Raw genomic sequence first — 17,660 nt, 5'->3', positions numbered from 1 at the left:
GTTGGTTAATGAGTTGACCAATTCAGGTAGAAGAACTCTATAAGGAGAATAGTGGTTAAGAAGGTAGATTGCAGAGTAGGTTGGACCCAGAATGTGGAGAGTATGGAATGCTAGTTTACATTGTTATTCTGATTTTTATATTCCTGGTTAAGTTTGGAAGCTTCACAAAAAAGATTAAGAGTTGAAAATTTAATTTGTAGGATCTGACTGCAGTTCAGTAACTATGATAAGATCCTTGCAGTCTTGAACCTTATAGTCTGGTAAGAGGACATATGTCACATAGATTATAGTATGTTTATCACATAGAAGTGATATTTATCATGAAATATAATTAGGTACAAAATGGTGCTATGTCAGCATCAAGAGAAAAATTGTATGCCAGAATTGTATATTGTTATCAGGATTAGAAGTGAAATTTAAGTAGGGCTTTGAAAGATGGGGAGAAATTTATTGGGATATAGAAGAAGGTAGAAAAACGTTCCTGTTATAGGATTGGCTAAGATGTGTAATAGAATCTATGGGTGTTCAGGGTTCAAGATAGTAAGTCTGTCTTGGAAGGACCACAAAATAGGTGAAGTGAATTAGTATTTTAGAAGGCTGAAAAAATAAAGATATGTCAGATTTTGAAGAGAATTGAATGCCAGAAAGGGGGTTTAAATACTGCTAGGCTGGCAGGAAATGTCCACTGAAGAATAAGAGGACTAGATATATTCTTAAGGAAAATAGTATGAAGGTATAGAGGTTGGATTAGGGATGGGATGACTTCTGAAGAAGTTTATTGCAATAATCTGGTGGTAATGGTAAGCTATGTGGCAATGAAGTCCTCTACCTTGATGGTTGTATTGAAAATAGAGAAAGGAGGAAAAATAGATTTTGGGAAGAATTGACAGGATTTTTAATAAGTGATAGATAAGAAGGCTGTAGAAAGGAAAAGAGTCAAAGATAATTAGTGATTCTGGATATAGGCAACTGGATGAATAGTGATATCATAACTGAGATCATAAGGAATAAAAGTTGTTTTTATTTTTCGGAATACATGTAAAGATAGTTTTCAACATTCATCCTTGCAAAAACCTTGTGTTCCAAATTTTTCTCTCTCTCTCCCTCTACCTCCTCTAGATCACAAGTTATCTAATATAGGTTAAACATGTGCAACTCAGGAGAAAAGTTTTTGAAGAAAAAGATGAAAATTTGGGATCTGTTGAGTTGGATGTTGTTGGTGATATCTTGAAATCAATTAGAGCTGTAGTTCTGAATTTCAGAAGGAGGTCAGACAAGACCAAAGGGCTAGATATGGGAATCATTTGCATAATAGCTAATGTTATTTGCATAGAGTTTTGGGAATCATTTGTTTAATAGCCAATATTATTTGCATAGGAGTAACAGTTGCATAGAGTAACAGTTGAATATTGCAGTGAATAGAATTACTAAGGAGTGTTTCCAACTGAAAAGTTGTGGAAGACTCTAGGAAGCTGTTCCCATATACAGGAAATCAGAACAAAGAAAAATAGGATGTCTGTTGAACATCTTCCTGCATCACTGTCTGATTATTTCAGTATAAGGTGCATGTTGTAGGTCCCTCTTTTTCCATGGAAAGCAACTTTTCTTTGTTTGCAGGTACTTTCTACTGTGTGTGAATTATTTTTTCTATGGTGAAACAGTGACTGATTACTTCTTCACTCTGGTCCAGAGAGAGGAACCTTTGAGGATTCTCAGTAAATATCATCGTTTCATTTCCTTTGCTCTTTACCTAACAGGTAATTAATTATAACTCACTTCACTAGTCCTTAGTTTTTGTCACTTGTAGAGCCTGTTGAATGGAAATAAGGCAATTTAGACAGGGGCAGTATGATATAGTAGAAATAATTTGATACCAAAATTTAGGAAATCTGGGTTTCAGTTTGACTTTTGAAATTCATTAGTTAGGAGATAGCTAAATGGTGCAGTGGATAGAGCACTGGCCCTGGAGTCAGGAGAACCTGAGTTCAACTATAGCTTCAGACACTTAATACTTACTTGCTGTGTGAGCCTGGGCAAGTCACTAAACTCCAAATTCTTTATGCAAAAAAAAAATTCAGACCACAAGCAGATTGTCCACCCCCTCAAACTCAGTTTCTCTTTGTCTAAAATAGGATTATATTTATACTGCTTTTCTGAAAAATTCATTGTGAGGAAGTGATTTGTAAACCTTAATTGTGCTTTACACATTTAAAATTACTAATAGGAATAATTTAATATAATATTGATTTTTGAAAGTGGTTCTCTTCATGCATAAAATGAAGAGGTTGGACTTAGTTTCCTTGCAACTTTAAAGGTGAGTGTATAAATATGCAATAAATGAATATATAAATTGATTTCTCTGTGTATAAAGAATGTATATATATGTAATCATGCACAAATTTGGTGAAGCTTGACTATGGACTTTTACTTCAGTGCTTGTCCAGAAGAGAAGATAAAGTCAGTGTCTAGAATACCAGCTAAATCTTGTATAGCAGCATAAACAACATCTTTCTAATGAGAAAGCTGCTGAAAAGATTATTCATGTGACTGAGCCGTATAGAACATTAGTAGCAATGCTATTTTTTGTCTCCGGCCTTTGTAACTAAGCTTTGAGATGTTGCCAGGAATTTAGCCAAAGGGCCACTAAGTACTGATGATGGAAATAATTAAAAAAAGATGAGTCTAGGAAATGACTCATCCCTATCATCTTTGTTTTCTTTCTTTCCATTAGGGTTCTGCATGTTTGTATTGAGTCTTGTTAAGAAGCATTACCGACTTCAGTTCTATATGGTAAGAGGAAATGGTGGATTGCAAGTGGGGAGAGTCAGTTTAATGCTTTTAGATTAAAAGAGATTTAAGGGTGGACATTCAGCTAATTTTTTTTTAAATTTCACTGTAAGGCAACTCAGTATCCATAAGCACTCCTCCCTTTCTAAGACATTTGGAGCAGGCACATGATGGGAGTGCATCTTATAAATCAAGAGTATTTAGAGCTGCTTAAATCTTTTCAGTCAGATGCCATTACTTAGTGTAGTATGTAGGAGGTATTTCTTGATGCCCCTCTTAGTAATTTGAGCACATCATTTCATTATAAGAATCTTTCCTTGGTTTGGCCATATTGCTGATCTCCGGTGTCTTGAAGGGGAGAGGAAGTATTGAAGGGAGAACATTGTGAATAAGAGCTCAAGGTACAGATATATACCCATATCACAAATGGAGATATTCTATTTATAATTTGCCATAGCTTTCTACCTAAGCCTGTTCTCTGAAATGACTTTAGTGATGGACTGGAATCTAGGATACTTTTTTCCTCTTTCCTACAGTTTGGTTGGACTCATGTGACTCTGCTTATTGTTGTGACCCAATCTCATCTCATTATCCACAACTTGTTTGAAGGAATGATCTGGTGAGTTGGAGCAAGGTGAATGTGTGTGTGTGTGTGTGTGTGTGTGTGTGTGTAGGTGGGTTATGGGAATGGAAGGAAAAACAAGTCTTAACTTGTGAAATGTAACCTTAACTGAAGAAAAATTAGCATGTGTTAGATGTCCTCTTGAATATTTGGATCAGGTTTCAGATCATTTCATTTCCCTGCAGGAATCCCTGAGGCACTCTGCTAAACATTGCAGTTGCAAAAATAACCCTCCCCTTCTTCCCAAATAGCCCTTCTTCTCAGGGAGCTTACATTCTAATGGAGACAACATGTAAATAACTAGATACAAATAAGATATAGGGTAAATGGAAAAATAGAGTGAAGGGCACTAGCAGCTGGGCAACTGGAAAGGGCCTGCAGAAAGTGGGATTTGAGATGAATAAATCAAGAAAGCTAGGAGATAAAGGAAAATAGGTAGAGCATCCTAAGTATGGGGGACAGCCAATGTAAAGGCCCAGAAGACAGGAGATAAAAGTGTTATGTGTGAGGAGCTGCAAATCTGAGTTTGACCATTCATGAAAAAAAAAATAAAAAAGATGGGCATTCAACAATAAAGTGTTTGAAACATTTTTGGAAAGAAAACCAGAACTGAAGAGATTATTTGTTTTTTGAGTAGTCCAAACAACAGACATGTAGGAAAAGGGAATAAATGAATCAGCCAATGAAATGAATCAGCCAATGATAGTAACAGCAGCAGAGTGACAGGGAGAGATCAGTTTAAAAAAAAAAATTCTTTCTTAATGTACATAAGGAGATAGGGTTAAAGGCAGAAGTTTATTGGAGGTAATGGTGAATAGATGGGTCTGAGCCATTATGGACAGAATCTGACTATACCTTGCCTGCACATGAATCACTTTTTTTTTTTTTTTTTCATATTGACTTTTTTTTTTTTTAAATTTATGAGATATATTCATGGGTAATTTTTCAGCATTGATAATTGCAAAACCTTTTGTTCCAATTTTTCCCCTCCTTCCTCCCACCCCCTCCCCCAGATGGCAAGTTGACCAATATGTTAAAGTATAAGCTAAGTACAGTATATGTGTACATGACCATACAGTTATTTTGCTGTACAAAAAGAATTGGACTTTGAAATTGAATCACTTTTTTTCTATGGGACTACATTACAGCATGAAAAAGGTGTACATAAAAGTAGAAAAGGGGAACAGGGAAATAGAAATGTTGATTTTTTTTTTGTGTTGGAGTCAAATCAAGGGCTAACAATGAAGGAAAAGTGACTTCTTTGGTGTCATAGAGGGAAGAACCTACAGAGAGGTGTGGGTAAGGAGGAAAGAGGAAGGACTGTAAAGTGGGAGAGAGAAAAGGGGTTTCATTGATTAATAATGCTAGTGGTAAAAAGATGTTTTGTGAAGGGAAATAGGTACCTTGTGCTTATGATGATCTAGAAGATTTGATGGTTGAAAAAATCTACTTACCCTTCTTTATGAAATAGACTAGAATTGGAGTTCCCAAGGTTATCTAACTCCTGGGGAAGTGGGAAACCATGGGGACAAGGAAAAGACCTTGAGTAAAATGGGGATAAAAAGTTAATTAGAAGAAGCTATAGATCAGTGGTGAGTTGCATAATTAGATGTGTCATTGGGGAGAGACCCTTCTATGGGGCAATATTCTCTCTGACCCCTACAATAATTGGCAATATATTGAGAATGAGATACAATGGAATTCATGGGCCAGACTCTAAAGGCGATGGTAGTAACTGTTTAAAAGGGAGAGCCTTGGAATGGTTGCCTTAGAAATACTTGTATGAAAAATACAGAAAAAAGAGATAATTATAAGAGAATGAGGATCTAGAGTAAACAGATGAGTAAGAAAAACCTTTTTTGGAAAGGGAGCAAAAATGAAATTAAAAAAGCCTAATGATTAGGACTAGTTGAAAGGAAGAAGAGAAAGAAGGAATCTATTTGACCGAGAGGAAATATAAGGGGGAAGAATTACATAACCAAATAAAAACAGAAGAAAAAAAGGAAGTAACAGATAAAACCCTAAAGGGAAAGGGATAACAAATGAGAAAAGGGGATCAGGGCTGAGGGAAAGAGAACCAGTGAAGACATGGACACCTTAAGAGAAAGTAAGATTAAGTAAATGAAAAAAAAAAAAGAGTACTGTATTTACAGCAGAAGAGGGGGAAATATCTTAACTTGGGGAGAAACAAATAACAATAATATTAGAGACAGGGAAGGGGAAAAAACTCACCTAACTCACAACCTTAAATATGAATGGATTAAATAATCCAATTAAATGAAAAAGTGACAGATTAGAAAAAAAAGAAAACATGACAGTCTGTTTCTTAAAAGAAACACATTAAAAAAATACGGTAAAATTGAGAGGATGGAATTTTTTTTTTCCTAGGCATCAGGTAAGTAAATTGTAATCATGTTATCTGACATAGCCAGACTCAACTTCCTGAGTTCAAATCTGGCTGTAGAGACTTAGTAGTTTGTGTGATCCTGGACAAGTCACTTCATCCTGTTGGCCTCAGTTTCCTCTTCTATGCTAAAAAGGAAATGGCAAACCCCCGTAGTGATTTTTACCAAGAAAATCCCAAATGAGGTCAGGTAGAGTTGGACACATCTGAAATGACTGAACAATATCCCAACAAGAATTGTAAATAAAGTACATGCCCATCAACGGGGACAAATTGTGGTACATAAGAATAACTATATATAACTAATATTGCTATGTTCTAAGAAATGGTGTATGATAACTGCAGAGAAACATGGAAAGTTCTATATCTGAATATTGAAGTAAGCAGGGTCAAGAAAACAATACAAAATAACTATTACAATATAATGGAAAGTACAATTGAACATCAAAAAATCAAAAGTAAATTTAACAAAATTATAAACATCAAATGAAGAGATATGACAGGACTCCTCCAGCCTGCCACTTTGTGGAGGTGGGAAATCCATAGATGGTTAGACATTTCACATATTTTTGGACTTTTTCAATGTATTGATCATTATACTGATTTATTTTCTCTCTAAAAAATACTCTTTGTCATATGGGAGGGCTCTCTGGAAGGCAAGGAGAAGAGATTTATTATTTTTTGCTGAGGCAGTTGGGGTTAAATGACTTGCCCAGGATCATACAGTTAATAAGTATTGTGTTTGAGGACAGATTTGAACTCAGGTCCTCCTTACTTCAGAGCCGGTGCTCGCTCTACTGTGCCATCTAGCTGCCCTAAGAAGAGATATTTGGGATGATAACTATGATGATGTACGAAATAAAAGGTATCAATAAAAACCTGTTTTTAAAAAAGTTTGTTGCAATAGGCCTAGAAGGCCTAAAAGCAGGGTTGTGGTTGTATGTATAGAGAAAAGGAGACATGTGAGAAATAATATAAAGGTAGAAACAAGATTGGGCAAGGTTTGCACACTTGGTTGACTGGGAGAATGATGGTGCTCTTATCTCTAATAAGGAAATTCAGAAAGTGAGAGGGTTTTTGAGAAAAGATAATAAGTTCCCCTTTGGACATGTTAAGTTTGAGATGTCCCAGAGGAGTTGGAAATGTATAGCTGTATCTCAGTAGAGAAACTATCTGCTTAGAAATGTTCATTGAGCTCATAGGAGCTGATGAGATCTCCAAATGAGTTAGGGAGAGAAAAGAGAAAGGGGTTGTGAGTTAAGATGAGAAATAAGAGAGAAATAGTATCAAAAACCCAGAGATGAGAGGATATCCAGAAGAGAATGGAAAACTGTCAAAGACTGTAGAGAGGTTAAGAAGGATGAAGACTGAAGAAAGGCTTAAACAAATCTGGCAGTACTAGATTGAGTAGTTGTGGAGAAACCAGTTTCAGTTGAAGTATGAAGCCAGAATGAGAGGAGAGGAAAGTGAAGTATCAAGTAGGTTAGTTATAGAGGTGTGAGGAAAGATAGAAGAAACTAGTGAGAATGGTGGTATCAGTGATAAGGACAGAGGAGACATTTTATTTAGGTAGCAGGGAAGGAGCCAGTAGTGGCTAGGGAGAGATTAAAAATAAGAGAAGAGTGAAAACTTTGGGATAATGGTTGTTGTATCATCTTCTCTTTGGATATGGATGATTCTCTCCATCATAAATCTGTTGAAATGGATCTGAATCACCTCGTTATTGAAAAGAATCAAGTATGCACACCTCACAGACTATTTGCTAAGTCACAGAATAGTTTTGTTCTGTGTTAATGGAAGGAATATTCATAGCTATGAACTTGTAGATCCTTATAGTGTAAAAGTATCTCAGATATGTTAGTGTCATTCCATTTTGGTCACACTTGTGTTGCTGATGAGGGGATCAGAGAGGACAATTGTTCCTGGGTGAGACAGCTCAAGGGAGAGAGAATTAGAACTGATATGGCCAGGGCCACTTTATAAAATATTTTTTAGAGGAAAAGGGACCTACGTGCAAAAATGGTTGTGGAAGCCCTTTTAGTAGTGGCAAGAAACTGGAAATTGAGTGGATATCCATCAGTTGGGCAAGGGCTGAATAAGTAAGTTATGGTATGTGAATGTTATGGAATATTATTGTTCTATAAGAAATGACCAGCAGGATGATTTCAGAAAGGCCTAGAGAGACTTACACATGAACTGATGCTGATGAAGTGAGCAGAACTAGGAGATCATTGTACATTGTAACAACAAGATTACATGATGCTCATTTCTGATGGACATGACTCTTTTCAACAATGAAATGATTCAGGCCAGTTCTGATGGTCTTGTGATGAAAAGAGCCATCTACACTCAGAAAGAGGACAGTGGGAGTGTGGCCATCTACACTCAGAAAGAGGACAGTGAGAGTGTGGATCACAACACATAGTATTTTCACTTTTTATTGTTGTTTGATTGCATTTTCTTTTCTCTCATTTTTCTTTTTGATCTGATTTTTCTTGTGCAGCATGTTATTGTGGAAATATGTATAGAAGAATTGCACATGTTTAACATATATTGGATTATTTATTGCCTAGGGGAGGGCATGGGGGAAAAGAGGGAAAAATTTGGAATAAGGTTTGGCAAGGGTGGATGTTGAAAATTATGCATATGCTTTGAAAATTGAAAGTTTTAATAATAAAAAAGATATTCTTTAAAAACAAATGTTAGAGTTATATATTCTTAAATTTCTTGACAATTTGCTAATGGTGCTTCTCGTTTCCTTCCTTTTCTCATTCTTCCTAGGTTTATTGTCCCCATTTCATGTGTGATCTGTAATGATATCATGGCTTATATGTTTGGCTTTTTCTTTGGTCGAACCCCACTCATCAAGGTAAGAGAATTCTCCTTATCTTGAAATATCACAAGGCAATTCTTTCAGTGAGAAAAAGTTGCCTTTGGAGATAGAAACTTTTATTGATTTTTAAAAAAATCTATTTTTTAATTCTGAATTTAGCAAAGACCAAATAAAATTAGCATTTCTATATGAAATACAAAATAGAATAGAAAAAGAATTATGCTTGAAACTGAATCTGTATTATATACATCTTCCTTTTTCCTGTTAAAAATATAATAAATTCAACATGTAACTTTCAAAGCTCTCTTGCTTGCCTTATTTCCTTTTGTTCTCTCCTATGTGCTTAAAAAAAAATATTTCAATGACCCTCATTACTTTGACCTTTTTTTTCCTTTGGGTAACAATATTAGGTTTAGAGCTGAAAAGGATATTATAAATCATCTCTTCCAATCCTTAAATTAAAAAAAATTTGTTGTTATTGTTGAAATTGTTCTTTTGGCTCTACTTATTGCAGTCATGCAAGCTTTCTCAAGCTTCTTGGAAATCTTACCTTTTATAATTTTTTCTACAGAATTATAATATTCTCTTCCATTCACATGTCACAGACTTTTTTTATCCATTCCCCAGTAAATGGGCATGGCCTTAGCAGTTTTTTTTTTTCCGTCACTATATACTATATATATATATATATATATATATATATATATATATATATATATATATATACTATATTCATTCTATAACTATTTTTTGTATATATGGATCTTTGCCTTTTTCTTTGATTCATTAGGATATAGATCTAGGATTGGTACTGAAGGATAACTTTTGAGGCATAGTTCCAACTTGTTTTACAGAATGGTTGAACCAATACACAGAGTTTCCAATGTACATTAGTGTGTATTTTTTTCCTCTGCAGCCCTCTTGCAGTATTTTCCTTTTTTTCATCTTTGCCAATTTGATGGATATGAGGTAGAATCCTAAAAGTTGTTTTCATTTCATATCTTTCCAATTATTAATGGCTTGGGAGCATTTTTTCATGTATTCTTAATAGCTTAGATTTCCTCCCTTGAGAAGTGATAACATTTGGCCATTTATCTAAAGGGGAATAACTCTCATTTTTAACATAAAAATTTAATATATATATGTATGTAATATATATGCATATATTATATATACATATATTATGTATACACATATACTAGATATGACTTTTTTTAGAAAAATTAGAAAAAAAGTTTTTTTTTCCTGTAGTTAACTTTCTTTTCTTATTTAAACTGCATTAGTTGTGTTTGTACAAAAATATTTTAATTTTATGTAATCAAAATTGTCCACTTTATATAGAGGGCTGAAACTTCAAAAAAGTGTGCTTGAATCAGACAACTGAGCACTTAAGGCTACCTATTCTATATGAGATAATGACTCTATTAGCATATATTTGGATAAATGGCTCTTCTCACCATTGGTCCTTGCTGAAGGTTTGGTGTTAAGATAATCATAGGCAGGGATTGGAGGGTGGAGGAAGAGGGGCCAGAGTCACTTGGCTGCAGGATTAGGGGGAGAGACGCTGGTGATTCTGGACTCCAGGATCCAGGAGACATCCTTGACGAGCCTCGTGGCAGTTTGCCTGCTTCTTTCACTTCTCCCCCTAAAGACCAAGGATTTTAATTTATCCTGATTCTGACTGACCCTGAGGCCCTCCAGGAAGCTAGCCTGTACTCTGCAATTTTATCTTCTGATGTCCTTTTTCTTCATGAACTCTTCCCCTGTTCATAGTTGTAAAAGGTATTTCCTTCCCTGTTCCTTTAATTTTTTTATGATATGACCAAAGTCATATATCTATTTGGAGCTCAAAAGAACAGGAGACAAATATTTGTGAGTCATTTGCATGGAGATGATTTCATCCATTGTCAAGGGAGATAGTATATAGAGAAAAGAGGGGAGGGCTGAGGACAGAACCCTACTGAACACATATCCATTTAAAACTATCAAAGATTAAAGAAGAGCTGAATGGTCAGAGATAGTGGAAGATATGAAAATTATTACAAAAACTGAGGGAAAAGAAATGATACAAAGAGAAAGGGAAATGAAACAAAAAACCAAAACCAAAAACATGGAGTATGTTAATTAGGAGTGTTAGTGTCCTTGGAGAAGTTTCTTTAAAGTGGAGGAGAGAAGCTAGATTGTAACAATTTGAGGTCGAGTAAGCAGTAACAAAATGTAAGCTTTATTCTTTCTAAAAGTTTGACCTTTATATAAAGAAATTGGATAGTTCTGAGAGCATTTTAAAATAAATTTAAATAAATATATAAAGTTGAAAGGGATTCATTGGAGGTATAGACAAAATCAAGTTATGGTAGGATATGTAGGATAACAAATAATATCAATCAAATCTTACTTTCTTGTTCCCCTCCTCCCCCAACTGCAGCTTTCTCCAAAGAAGACGTGGGAAGGTTTCATTGGCGGATTCTTCGCCACTGTGTTGTTTGGGCTTCTGGTAGGTAGTTGACAATCCCAAATGTGTAAATGTTTGTTGAATTATTGCAATTATTATTGATCCATATTAGTGTCTTTGAGGTGGCAGGGGTGCCATGTGTTCACCTCAGGTACAGAGGTGTGTAATGGAAAGGTCAGCAGTGTCAATCTTGCTTCTGATGTTTGCTTACATGCCCATTACTAAAATGGAGACAATGATAGCACTTATTGGGTAGGGTTGTTTTGAAGATCAAATGAGAAGAGGTATGTAAAGTGATTTGCAAACCTTAAGACATTATATAAATGTGAACCATTTGTCTCTCAGATTTACATTTTGTAGACAAATCGACTTGTGAAGCCCTTCTCTGCTAGAGTAGGTCCGTATCATAACTTTGAAGCCGCCTGAATCTGTCAGGAAGCAGCTGGCTAAAGAATGCGCTGCCTTTTAAGGTGACAGTTGCCACAGCCCAGTGCCAGAATATCAATAAGACCCCAGAGAACTGCTGCAGCCACTAACTACTGTGGGGTCATGGCAGTGGATCACTTTCTTCTCTTTTACTTTACTACCTCAGAATCTGGCATGTTCCCTTCTTTAGATACTTTGCTCAACTCTCTTATGACCAGACAAAAGCAATATTATATCTTTAGGCAGTCAGCTCATTGAAAGGAAGGGGGTTTAGGGAGAGAAATGTGGGTGTGGTGAGTTATTAAAAGAGAAGGTAGGAGAGTATGGGGTAAGTGGGTAGAGGTATCCCTGTGCTGCCCTCTGCTGGCTCGATGTAAAAATGCATTCTGTATTTAATAACCAAGATTCCTCTTCTGAGAAGTACTCTGATCAAACTCCCACTTTTTGGAGGACTCTCAGAAAAATGATGTTCCTAAGCAGGGAAGAGTTCATCTTTTAGGGGCTATTCTAAATCCTCCTCTCAAGTCAGTAATAATGGTTTTCCCATAAAAGGCCACATAGCATTAGAGAGAGAGAGAAGATGGGAGACAGGGCTGGATAAGTAGATTTGAGAAACATTAGTGTCAAGATGATTACTGAATCCAGGGGAGTTGATGAGATCCAAAATCTAGGCAACAGGATGAACTAGAAGTCTTTATACTAAGTAGAAAATCCAACCTCATAGTTTTCACTGAGCTGGGGATGATATCCATATCTAGAATGTGGCTCTTAAGGGGTATATACTTTAGGCAACCAGTGGATATGGTGGATAAAACACTGATCATGTAATCTAGAAAACCTGGACTCAAATCCTGCCTTATATACTTACTATCTTTATGACTCTGGGCTGTGTGTTAGACATTTTGAATTGGACACCTCCTAGAGACATCTTAAATTTGACATGTCCAAAATGGAATTCATTACTTCCCCCAAAATTCTTCCTAATTCTCCTATTGCTTTGGAGGGTTACACTGAACTCCCAGTCCCCCAATCTAGCATCATGCTTGACTCCTCTGGCCTGTCAATTTTGCCTCAATAACATCTCTCAAATATGCCCCTTCTCTCCTCTAACACTGCCCCCACCCTCATGCTGGCTCATTACTTTCTATCTGGACTGTTGGAAGAGCTTGCTCATTCTCTGCCACAAGTCTCTCCCCATTCCAGCCCATCTTTCACTCAGCTGTTTTGGGGTCAAGATCATTTTGGAAGCTTAGAGGAAAGATAAATTGTTTATAATTGTCATTAACTTGGTGCTCTTTATCTCTCCAAATAGCTCTCCTATTTAATGTCTGGATACAGATGCTTCATCTGTCCTGTGGAGTTCAACAATGACACCAACAGCTTCACTGTGGATTGTGAACCCTCAGATCTCTTCAGACTTCAAGAATACAACGTCCCTTTAGTGATCCAGTCCATCATTGGCTGGGTGCGTCCCTTTTAATTTGGCATGGATCAAACCCAACTAAGATCATCTATTTGGTTGGTAGACTAAGTGAGGGTCTTCTCCACAAAAATTTTCCAAAAGGTATGAAGATGCCGAACCAGAATGGGTGCCTATCTATATAGCATAGTCAGGGCAGGTTCAATGCAAGGATAACCCTTCTCTTAAACTCTTGCTACCCTCCCCCCTAATTATTTAAAATAACATGGAAGTATACATGCGTCTGTGTTATTTTGCATATAGAAGGCACTTACTAGTTTTTTAATCAAATGTTGGAAGTCCTTTAGCTGAGGAATAAAAAGGCACCTTGGAATTTTTTGTCAATTTGTGTAAGAAATATCTTTTAGTAATTCCCAATTAATGATTATTCCTTGCTCAGAGTCTTTGATATTTAACAAAATGAAGCCAAACATTATTTCTCTTACAAAGGAAAAAAATTACAAGAAACAGTTTTGGTGTTTTGTTTTGTTTTATTTTGTTTTATTACTTTATTATTTTGTTTTATTTTACTTTATTTTTTTTTTTATTTTTTGTTTTTATGTTGGTGAGCTTTGCACATTGAAACTGCAGATCTAGCAAAATTAACTTCTTTTAGTGATGATATTAAAGAAATAAAATAAAAACTGAAGGCAACCTCAATTTTCTTTTACAGAAAACAGTCCGAATGTATCCCTTTCAGATCCACAGCATTGCTCTTTCCACCTTTGCCTCCCTCATTGGCCCCTTTGGAGGTTTTTTTGCAAGTGGATTCAAACGGGCTTTTAAAATCAAGGTAGGAGAACCTCTTTTATTTTTTCAGTTTTTCCTCTCCCCAAAGACAAAACCAGTCAGATTTTCTGAATTCATTTTGCTTTCATATTACATGTTTTGAATTTAATTGAGATCATTCAAAGTAAACTTGCAGTTGTTGAACAAATGGAGTTTTGTGACTGGCTGTTTAATTTGTCTGTTTTTAGAAGTTTCTTTGCCACAAGCCCCACTATATTCATTTGTCTTTTATATTCATGTCTTTGCTGTGTTCTAGAGAAGAAGACAAATGCTTAATGTTTTTCTTTATTGAGGAGTAGTTGGGTATATTAGGACTTTTAGGTAGGTATGTGATTATTTTGTTGAGTTTAGATTTACAAATTCTCTCCTCAATTCTGGTAGGACTTTGCCAATACCATTCCTGGCCATGGAGGTATCATGGACCGCTTCGACTGCCAGTATCTGATGGCTACCTTTGTTAATGTGTACATTGCCAGTTTTATCAGGTAACACAGCTTTCCTTCTGCATCCAGTGATGGTTCTTTGGATTTGGTTGTCCAGTTTGCTCTTACAGCATTGAATTTGTAGCATGTCAGATATTTTCCTATTCAACTTTTAACATAAAAACATGTCCCATAGCCAAATACAAATGAATTTTGGGATTCAACATGCTGCTTACTTAACTGTTTCCATGTTGCTCTTGTGTTGAGTATTGATCGTTTTTTTGTTTAAGAAACTAAGCCATTGGGCATAATCACATGACAAAAGTATTTCTAACCCCGATTTAGTTTCTTTTTCTTTTTTGATTTATTTAATTTTTTCTGATTTTTCTTTCAGAGGACCTAATCCAAGTAAGCTGATTCAGCAGTTTTTGACTTTGCGTCCAGATCAGCAGCTTCACATCTTCAATACATTAAAGGCTCACCTTATTGACAAGGGGATGTTGACTGCCAGCACTGAAGATCAGGAGGCAATCTAAAAAGAGGACAATAGGATCAGAACTGAGCTCTAGGGCAAGTCTTCAACTCAATCCCAGCTTGTGTCACATTTAAGACCATTATAAGACTTCATTTCACTGTTTTCTTTTTTTTTTTTTTTTTTTTTCTTTGGTAGAATTTTTTTTTGTGCTATGGGTTTTAAGGAACAAATACCTATCTATATATACGCATACTGCATATGTGTGTTTATATGATGTGACTAAGTATGTAAATCAGAGCTTTGAGTTGGAAAAAAATCACAGGAGTTAAACCTATATGGGTTTAAGCAAAATAAAATACAGAATCCTTAAGGTTGGGGGCATCTGTTCCAAGGTTTGTACTGTTGGATCCAGGGCCTTTAAAATTTAACAGTACTTCTGTCCTGTCTTTTTGGAGAGCAGAACCATCATATATGGGCTGATGGCCAGGCTGGAGAGTAAACTTCACCCATTTCTGCAGCTTTTCTAGATAATCTAAAACTCATGCATAGCCCGAATTACTTTGCAGTCACAGAACGCTTTCACCACAAACCATTTTCAAGTTCTAGCATCAGTTCTGGAATGAAAGCAAAGTTGTCTTCTGATATGAAAGGAAAACATGGTTTATGATAAAGGTTTATTTATTGAAAAAAAAAATTAATGAGATGACATTTCATTTAAGAAATCCCACTTTGAGTGAGCATTATCATAATTTGATTTTCCCTTTTGTTCCAGTGCACATTAGATGATGTCTTTCAGTTTTAATTAAAAGCAAACAAGAAACCATGGAGCATTAAAATTGATTTAAAAATAAAATCTGGATGGGGAGAATGCCCACACAGTAGTGTTTCATCTGTCAATAAGAAAGTATACCTAACCCAAATATACAGAGTTTCTTACATTATTAGATACAAGCCCTAGCTAGAATAGCATAGCTCATTCTGTCACTCTTCAGGGATTATGTCACTCATGTCTGTCTGCTGTATTTAAGCTGGAGACTTGATGCTGCTGAATTATTTCTGTTGATTTTGTGTTTTTCTTTGAGCAAAGAATAGGAAGGGATTGGCTTCTAGCCTGTGGGCTCTTTGCTTTTATCTTTTACTTGGTTAACTTAAATTGTACTTGTTGCACTGTTGGTGTCTTTGTAAATAGTCACCAATTTGTTAACTATTATGTGTCTCATCTAAATGGAACCCTGCTGCAAACCCAATCTGAGTCCTTGAGAACCTTTGTACAATTCTAAATGCCTTGATAGTTAAATGCATTAGTCTCTGACATTGGTAATGTCAGCCTACTTTGTCTTTTCCCAGAGCTCTTGAAAAAGAAAAAAAAGAAGTTGTAACATTTTTTTCTTCTTGAGTACAAGATGAAATTGACAGAAGAGACAAGCTTGTATCTCCAAACCTGGAGATACATCCAGGCAACCAAGGTGATTCTGGAGAGAGATTTTGGTAGTCTAATGGAGGTGGTTCAGATCACACAGTGTCACTGTGGTCCACTTGCTCTGTTGAAAATGGAGATGTGGAATCTAATATGTTTTTAATTTCCTTGGCACCTTGGTCTGTTTAGCTGTGTCTTTTACTGGCCTTGTTATCTATAGTCATTAGGCCAAACCACTGGGGCCTTGGCACAGGCCAAACATCTTACTGAGGACAAGTGGGTATTGGCTGGGGGAAGCAAAGCTGAGTATAGCTTTATGTGTGTGGAATAAAAGTAAATTGTGTGTGTGTGTGTGTGTGTGTGTGTGTGTGAGAGAGAGAGAGAGAATGAGAATGAAATGAATGAATGAATAAGAACACATCAGTATTTTCTTTTTTCTTTATTGCCAAGACCCCCTTATGAGGTATTATGCTACAGTGCAAGGGGTTTTAGAGTCTGAAGATCTGTGTTTTAGTTTTCTAGTGTTCTAATTTGTAGAAAATATTTTGCCTGGGATTTGGTTTTTTTATCTATAAAATGAGAGGTTTGGAATAGGTGATCTCTAAGGTTCCTTCTATTGCTTTAAAATGCTCTGATTCTGGCTGGGTAGAGATAAAATATAAAAGGTTGCTTTTGTTATCGAGTTATTTTCTGGCATCCCAAAATAAATTTATTCAGAGCCTAAATCTCTAAGAGGAAAATCAACAATGAATTATTGGCTTTGACATTGAAATGATGGAAGTATATATCTAGTCTGAGAATCAGATTTAATTCATTCTGGATTTGGTGTATTGGTTGGCATTCTTTCAATGATAGAACCTTATTTACAATTCAAAGAAGAAAACTAGAATGCTACCCCTAGGAAGACTGTGTTAAAAGAATCTTGATAAGAAAAGAGAATCTGACAACTCAAGTAATACTGGCACAGTTAAGTGAGTTTTTCCACAGTATGATGAACTTTAAATCATAGTATTCCAGGAAGACCCATTTATTATGATGAAATGAGGTAGTAATTTGCATCATTTGAGGAAGTATCCACACCAAAGAAATTTTTTCCTCCCCTTTTCATTGGTTTCCACCTATTTTTTTTTCACCTTTTTGCCCTTCAGACAGTAATTGACTTTAGTTGAATAAGAAAAAAAAAATAACCCGCCAACTAAAAGCATTTAAAATGTAAAAAACTCATGACTGTGAGGTGGTTAGCTTAGATGGCTAGAGAATCATGGATTGAGGCCAGACACCCTCTGTAGTCATAGCTTTTGTTTACAAGAGGCAAGAAGTTGTAGAAGATCCTATATCCAAATCCATCATCACTGCATCAGAACCAATCAAAATGATTTTGCCCTATTGAGGGTATAAGATAATGTTATCTTATAATGATAATTACACATTTTTACAACACTTTCAGGTTTACAAAGTACTTTGCTCATTAATCCCACAGAGTGAGTAGTACAAATATTATTATCCTTACTTCACATATGAGAAGATTAAAGTGGGTAAAAAAAGTAAAAGAAGAAAAATGAGTAGGCTTCTGT

At 35.7% G+C, this 17,660-nt stretch overlaps 1 protein-coding gene across 4 annotated transcripts in view; it reads left to right on the top strand.

The window, feature by feature from the left end:
* Window positions 1-15,541, top strand: part of CDS2 (CDP-diacylglycerol synthase 2) — a 60,760-nt gene extending 45,219 nt beyond the window's left edge. For all 4 annotated transcript variants that reach the window (XM_074287153.1, XM_074287152.1, XM_074287154.1 and 1 more), the window contains 9 exons: window positions 1,618-1,757; window positions 2,732-2,790; window positions 3,324-3,406; window positions 8,595-8,682; window positions 11,072-11,140; window positions 12,837-12,989; window positions 13,657-13,776; window positions 14,154-14,257; window positions 14,589-15,541. In XM_074287153.1, the coding sequence (XP_074143254.1) occupies window positions 1,618-1,757; window positions 2,732-2,790; window positions 3,324-3,406; window positions 8,595-8,682; window positions 11,072-11,140; window positions 12,837-12,989; window positions 13,657-13,776; window positions 14,154-14,257; window positions 14,589-14,730 (958 nt within the window). In that variant the 3' untranslated portion in view covers window positions 14,731-15,541. The remainder of the gene's footprint in view (window positions 1-1,617; window positions 1,758-2,731; window positions 2,791-3,323; window positions 3,407-8,594; window positions 8,683-11,071; window positions 11,141-12,836; window positions 12,990-13,656; window positions 13,777-14,153; window positions 14,258-14,588) is intronic.
* Window positions 15,542-17,660: the final 2,119 nt, after the last annotated feature.

Source organism: Sminthopsis crassicaudata, chromosome 2 (genome assembly GCF_048593235.1).
Source record: "Sminthopsis crassicaudata isolate SCR6 chromosome 2, ASM4859323v1, whole genome shotgun sequence".
NCBI classification, from domain to species: Eukaryota; Metazoa; Chordata; class Mammalia; order Dasyuromorphia; family Dasyuridae; genus Sminthopsis; species Sminthopsis crassicaudata.
The sequence above is the reverse complement of the archived record's forward strand: the minus strand, read 5'-3'. Positions and strand labels throughout refer to the sequence as shown.